This window comes from Carlito syrichta, unplaced genomic scaffold, assembly GCF_000164805.1.
Source record: "Carlito syrichta isolate Samal-C Ts95f unplaced genomic scaffold, Tarsius_syrichta-2.0.1 Scaffold287800, whole genome shotgun sequence".
In the NCBI taxonomy this organism is placed as follows: Eukaryota; Metazoa; Chordata; class Mammalia; order Primates; family Tarsiidae; genus Carlito; species Carlito syrichta.
The window spans coordinates 357,742-365,360 of NW_007231896.1; the positions used below are offsets into that span (position 1 = coordinate 357,742).

Genomic DNA, 7,619 nt, shown 5'->3' on the forward strand with positions numbered 1-7,619 from the left:
GGACTCATGGCTCAGCAAGTGGCAAACTTTTTTTTTTTTTTTGAGGTGGAGTCTCACTCTGTCATGCAGGTTGGAGTGCAGTGGCACACTCATGGCCATCCCAGCATCAATCTGCTGGGTGCTGGTGATCCTTCCACCTCAGCCTTCCCAGCAACCAGAACTACAGGCACATGCTACCATGCCTGGCTAATTTCTGATTTATTGTAGAGATGAGGTCTCGCCAAGTTGCCTGGGCTGGTCTCGAACCTGCAGGCTCAGGCAATCCACTCACCTCGGTCTCCCAAAGTGCTGAGATGACAGGCTGAGACACCGAGCCCAGTCTGGCAAACTTTCTGAACCCTAGTGTCTTGAGCTGGAAAATGTACACAACAGCAACTGTGTAGCCCTCTTGAGGCAACCCAATGAGGAAGTCTGTACAAAGTAGCCAGCTCAGTGCCCAACACAACAAAGGACTCTATAGTTATTATTTGGTTGAGTGACTTAATGAACTGCCGCCTCCATGGCAGAATTTTTAGAAAGAGTGCACCAAAAATAAAACATCCTTTATCCCATTACCAACTCCTCCCATCACCCCAGCCGCCCAGAGCATTCTTTAGCCTCTAATGCAATTTATGACTATGGAAGCTGATGTTTCAATTTACTAAACCCAACTGTGTAATTAAAAAAAATACCTTGGAGGACCATCTTTGCAACTTAACATCAGCACAGTAGTTAAATGCAGTTTTATTTAATCTTTCCTTTAAAACAAAAGTTGCAGTTTGCTGCCTATAAATCTGCTCTTCCGTGCAACCCATCTGAGAAATACAAGCACTTGGCTTGTGCTAACTACCTGCTCTTGGGCAGGCTAAGTGACCCTGCCGATGGGTCATGTTCCTGCACAATTAAGGAACGTGTACTCACCTCCCTGGAGGTGGGAAGCCATCTTCTACAGCCACTGCAAGAGCAAGAGACAGAATGAAAAGAGGCATTGGCAGTAGACTGGTTCAAGTGAATGTTGCTCACATGATGCCCTGATGCCAGAGATGAAGTGTGGAATGGAATCTCACCTGTGCCCCAGACATTCCCCACCCCACCCCAGCACCCAGGGGTCTGCCGTCCCTGCACTGCAGCACTGACCCACACTTTATGGTTCTTATTTATGGGCACAATCTTTCGCGTTAGACTTTGACCCCCTTGAAGACCTGTGGGATTTTTCTCTTAACCTCTTGTTTCCATCCCAGGACTTGACACAGAGTTTAGCTACTCAATGTCTCTTTGAAATAACTTTGAACCACTTATTAAGCTCTGACTATTGTGCCAAGTGCTGTTTGAGCTCTTGGCAGGCATCATATCTCATTAACCTCACAATAATCCTATGAGATCAGTAGTGACATTATCCCCATTTTACAGATAAGGAAAATGAAGCTTATTGAGTAGCATGCCCAAACGTAAATGGCTAGGTGCAGAGGTCCTCAAACTTTTAAAACAGGGGTCCAGTTCACTGTCCCTCAGACTGTTGGAGGGGCGGACTATAGTTTTTTAAAAAAACTGTGAGCAAATTTCTTTTTTTTTTAAAACTATAGTCCGCCCCTCCAACGGTCTGAGGGACAGTGAACTGGTCCCCTGTTTTAAAAGTCTGAGGACTCCTGGTAGTGAGTGGGGAATTGTGATCTACAAAATGTATTTTATTATAAAAGACTTAGTACTTTGCTCCATGCTGTCTGACAAAACTTCTTTCCTTTCAGAGAGATTATTTGAATCATTTAATGTTTATAAAAATAACACTTAGCCTTTTTTTTTTTTTAACTTGGAGCTGACCATATTAGTAAAGTAGACTTATAAGAGTCCTATCTTCCTACATGAAACTTATTTTAGGATAAGACTTAAGATGACCCTCAACAGTGGTTTTCAAACTGTGGTCCCTGTACTAGCAGCATTTGCATCCACCAGGAACTTGTTAAAAGGTTAAATTCTCAGACTCCAACCCAGAACAACGGAACCGGAAAGTCTGAGAATGGGGCCTTGCAATTTGTGTTTTAACACGTCCTGTTCGTGATTCAGATATATGCTCAGGTTTAAGAAACACAGAGTTATAGCAATTTCACCATGAGGTTGCCCAAAGCAGTTAAATGAACAATCAAAGACTGCATTAGCTCTCTCAGTATACCATCTGCTGGAGCTGATGGCCACAGTAAAACAAATGTTAGCACAGCACTACATTTTGTCCCAAAGTGTATGTTCACCTCATGTTTCATTAGCGCAAACATAAGCTAAGGCGTTTAAAATGTCAACAAGATCAGACTGTGGTGGGAGTGGAGAGGGAGGAGAGGCGTTTCTTTAAATAGCAGAGGGAGACAAAATAGCATAGGAAAATGGTTTCCCAGAATGCTTCATTTCCTTGAAGGGAACAAAGGCAGTAGAGGAGGGAGGGCTTCAATTAATTACCACAGGTAGATCACAGAAGACTGAGAGGACTCCCATAAGGACCTCAGGTCAAGTTCACACTGACTTCCCCCCTTTCCACTCCCTCCCTATTTCTCTTGCACTGACTGATTGTGTTGCCAACACAGGTTTTGCAGGAAACACAAAGGTTCACTGCCTCTTTACTCAGCGACTTTTTATTTTCTTCCTCTTGGACAGATTCCCAGTGATCAAATGCAATTTACTCAGGGGAAGTGGGCTGGCCCAGGAGTGATAAGGGGCCAATTCCCACAGATTTATCATTTCACAGGCAAGCTGCCACAGCCTTTCCATGAGAATAAGCAGTGATGGATGTCCAGTCCCATGGAAAAGCAGCAGCAGCATCGTCACCTGGGAGTCGATGCAGAGAGGGAGTTGAGCTGTGACTCCTAGTTGGCCATGTGTGGGGCCCTGTGCATTTCCTTACCTTCCCTTTGGGTCTTGGGAATGGTGGCTGGCTGCCTCTGGAAGGCCTGGAGATTCACGATGGGGGGCTTTGCAGGCTTAAAGGGAGGAGGACCCAGGGTGTCCAGGGAAGGCAGTGGCTTCGTTTGGGGAGGGTGGTGATGCCTGACATCTGGCTGTTTTTCTGAGCACAGACAGTAAAAAAACAAAAAACATGTAGGCTATTATTGCTCCCATTTCATGACTTGGGTGAAACTGGCTAGTTTTCTTGCCTCCGTCTCAGTTTCCTTCAATCCATTCTCCGCCCAGCAGCCAGAGTACCCTGATCAATAATAAACCCAATCAGTTGCCATACTGCTACCCCAAGGATTTCCTTATCATGAAATCAGTTATTCCTTCTGCCATTTCTGCACCACACGGTCCCTACCTGTGTTTCCAAATTCTTTTCTCATCACTCTATATATCATCCTACTTCCCTACTTCCCGACCTTAAGTCCAAACATTTTTCACTCACATCATGGGCTTCTTAATTCTCTAAATTTGATTCAGATAGCCTTACAAAGCTCTCAAATATCCAAGATTTTGTTCATGACATTCTTGGTGCTAGAATGCTGTTTCCTCTCTTGGCAAACTTCAATTCATTCTTTTAAATCTCTGCTCCAATAACATCCCTTCTAGAAAACTTTTCTTGATTTCTGGCAGAAATCAAGGCCAAAAATAGCCACTCCTTGGTTTGTGACCCTGTAGCACATTATTGATACCTCTATATCAGTATTATGGCCAAACACAAGGCCTACCTCAGAGGAGATGGGAGGATTCTTCAAGCACTTATGACATGCAGATAACATGAGGGCTATAGAGAACAGTAAGAATTTATCCCTCAGTGCCATACCCGAGGACTGGCTTCAAGGCTGACTTTGTGATATCTGGATTCCTGTGAATTTTGTGTCCTGAATTTTCCCAGACAGTTCCAGTTTTACACATTTTTGTCCTTCTGCACTCTTAAATTCAACTCCAATAGAAATTAAAATATTACACATAAAAATAACATCAGCCTCTGATACTGAAAATAACATAAAATCTTATATAATCCATGTGCCTTGAATTTTGGTTTACAGGAGACAGTAACTGACTGCAGGAGCCATTTATGTTTAAAACTAAAGAAGTAAGCTAACATTTCTCATATACTTCTATGACACTTCCCTGTACTCTCCTCTCTAAGCTGGGAGGGAAGGAAAAGCTTCCTTTTTGCTCTGCCAATGGGCAGTTTCATCCTCAGAAACTCAGTTAGGTCCAAAGTTCCTTTCTTCTTAGACTTTAACTAACAGTCACAATATCAAAAACTTCAGTCTTCATCAAATTAGGAAGAAGACACAGTGAAAATTAATTATCACTTACTAATTGGGTTGCTAATCTTTTCCAGGCACTATGCTAAGAGGTTTGCATGGGTTATCTCATTGAACTCTCTCAACCGTTCCATGTTAGGTAATCCATCCTTTCCTTTCTCTCATCCATCCTCCTTCTCAGACATCTTTCTTCCCAACCATCTTTCCTTCCTTCATCAATGACTATTTATTTACTATAGTCCATGCATTGTCCTAGGAGCTGGAGACAAAGTTGAGAATAAAAACAGATATAGTCCTGCCTTTAGGAATTCTCATTCTAATGAGAAGAGACTGATACCACACATCTTTAAAATAAAATAAAATTTTAAAAAGAGATTGATGATAAACAAGAAAATGAATAAACAAGGTAGTTACAGAGATATATTAGTGCCATGAAGGAAATTAAGCAGAATAATAAGAAAACGTGTAAGCTGTTGATGAGGCAGTACACTTTAGATACAGAAGTCAGAGAAGGCTGATCTTGGAAAGGATCATCTAAAGTTAGACCTAAAAGCAGCCCTACGTAGGTCACAGAAAAGAGTTTTTCAGGAAGAGGGAACAGCAAGTGCAAAGGCCCTGAGACATGAAAAAGTCTGTTTAAGGAACAGCAAGAAATCTGGTGTGTTGACTGGGGGTTGATGAGCTAGAAGAAGAGAGGTGGGAGATAGGTCAGAGACGTAGTAGGGACCAGAAGTTCTGAAGGGTCATGAAGACCATGAAGTAAGTAGTTTAAATTCTGTTCTAAGAATAAAAAGCAATCATATAAGGCTGTAAGCAGGAGATCGATCCATCCATCCAACCATCCATTTAATCATTCAATAAACTATTTTTGAGGGCTTACTCAACCTGGCCTTGTTCTTCTAGGTGCTGAGGATGTGGAGGTAAAAAAGATAGTTCTTATCCTTTTATAATGTACATATTACAGAGATAAACAAACAAATGCATAGCAATACACCAGGTGGGATAAGTGATATGAAGAGATCCAAAGCAGTGTAAAAAGACAAAGCAATGGGAGTGGGGTAGCTACTTTAGCTATCAAGTCCGCTCAGAGCAGGTGACACTTGAGCAGAGACCTTGATGGAGTGAGGGAGTGAAACATCAAAGACCTGATGGAACAGTATCTTGGGCAGAAAAATTAAGAAATTAACAAGGGCAAAGACCTGACTTGGAACCAGCTTGGCATATTTAAGGACTATGAGCAAGGCAACGCAGCTAGAGAGGAGAAGGTAAGAGAAGCAGACAAGGACAAAAGTGCATGAGCCACTATAAGATGGTTGGAGTTGACTTTGAGCAGGAGAGTGATGTGATCTGATGCAAGCTTTAGAGAATCACTTTGTCTGTTGGGAGGAGAACATAATATAAGGGGGCATGGATCTGGAAATGGGGAGACCTGTTGGGCTATTGCATCATTCAGGTAGAGATGATGATGGTGTGGACAAGGGAAGAGATGGACAGAAGTGGGGTGATTCAGACCATCTTTGGTGGTAGAACCAAGAGCTTGCTGAGGAATTCAACACAAAGAATGGGGGGGGGGGTGCAGATAGGGCTTGGCTCTTAGGTTTTTGGCTTTAAAAACTAGAAGGATAGGTGCTGTTTACCAAGATAAATAATATTGGCAATTGATCTGATTTATAGGAGAGCAGATCAAGCTATGAGAAATAATGTAGACTGTTCAAATTCATGTAACTTGTAAGAAGTAGAACTAGTATTCAAAACCACGTTTGCCCAAATTGTCTTGCAATGTAATTCCAGGAGATTAAAGCACTTTACCCAAACCCAAGATTACAGTTTAGCAGATGGGCCTAGAATGTTCACAGTGGAATCTAGAACATTGTACAGGTCACAGATAAGACCACCCCCCCAAGTCAACAGGCTTTAAATTAGAAAAGCACAATGACACCTCCCCTCAGACTTTCCTACAGTTCTGTGGGGATCACATTTCTTACCTGGGACCTGGCTAGGAAGCTCACACTCATAGAGAGGCTGGCAGGTACTGCCTGCTGGGCTCCTCTCAGTACTGGGGTTTTCCTGGCTCTTCCTGCCATGTTGACAATTTAGAAAAGAGGACTTTTCAGAGGCAGCAAGTACTTTTCTTTGGGCCATCAAATACCTCTGGGAAGAAAGGGTCTGGGCTCCTTTTGTTTCCAGCATTTTCCTTGGCTCCTCTGAAGTTAGCCCTGTATCTTTTTGCCCTTCCAGATGAAGGGTCTTTCTTCCACAAATGGCAAGGGGAAGGGCTGATGACATTTCACTTTTCTGAGATGAAACCTTCTCCCAGTTCCAGAGCTTGTTTCTGAAGCTGCTGGCCACCATTACTTTCTCCTTATTGGTTATCTCAGCTTTTGATCGAGTACCATCTAACAGCAGAGAAGCCTTCTGTGAATATACTGTAGAACACACAACAGACTTTCCCAGAGGCCCCAGGGAAGTAGAAGTTTCCTGAATTTCACTCCTTTGGGCCAACTTCATTTTCTGGAGTTTAAGAGGCTGGGATTTACCACTGGAACAATGTTGTGGGGGCTGCTTGTGGCTGGATGAGAGAGGTTTCCCACTGGCCAAAATCTGGGTTGATGGTGTACTTCCAATATCACCCTTCTGGGAAATACCTGCCGACAATTTAACAGGTCCTGGAAGAGGTGAAGCATCAAGATTTTGAAATTTGATTCGAAGTTCCTTGAAGTTTCTTACCCCTTCCTAAAGCATAAAGGGAAACACAAATATTTCATTATTCAAAAAAAGAAGAAAAAGCCAGCATAATTAGCTGACTTCACTGTGCATGTCTATCTGATGATGCAACGTAATTGCTTATATATTGTACAACATTAATATTAGCCAGTAATGCCCCTGTCTACATAGATGGAATGAAAACAATTGTCTCCTCTTTGAAACACTTCAGGTGTGTTTAATTTTCTCACTGCATATAAAGAACACATAGATAATACTCAAAATTATTAACAAACCGCTTGATGTAAACTTTTGATGGCTCTCCATTGCCTATAAAATTAAGTTTCAAACTGCTTTGCATAGCATTCAAGTTTCTTCATAATGTGATCTCAACTTGTTCAAAATATGGTGAAACTTTGATCACCAACCACAACCCAGCTACACTTAAACCAAATAGGACCGCTTACAATAATTCCTAGAAACCTTGTACTCGCCACCACTCTGAGCTTGCTTTGTGTTCTTGTTTCACAAAATGTGTCACCATTGACTTGTCAGTGGTCTTTCTTACTTCAATGCCCACCTCTTCATCAAGAGTATAGACAACAAGCATAGCTAACATCTTCCCTGTCTCTTTGGTGCTTCCTTAGCTCCTTGTATTTTGGCTGTTTGTATTTGGCTCCCACTATGGAGGGGAAAAAAGAACAAATTTTGGAACTCTGCCTGTGT

At 42.3% G+C, this 7,619-nt stretch overlaps 1 protein-coding gene across 1 annotated transcript in view; it reads right to left on the reverse strand.

Moving 5' to 3' along the window:
• Positions 1-6,932, reverse strand: part of FYB2 (FYN binding protein 2) — a 77,739-nt gene extending 70,807 nt beyond the window's left edge. Inside the window, 2 exon segments of the mRNA XM_008053055.2 lie at positions 2,867-3,028; positions 6,176-6,932. Of these exon segments, the coding sequence (XP_008051246.1) occupies positions 2,867-3,028; positions 6,176-6,932 (919 nt within the window).
• Positions 6,933-7,619: the final 687 nt, after the last annotated feature.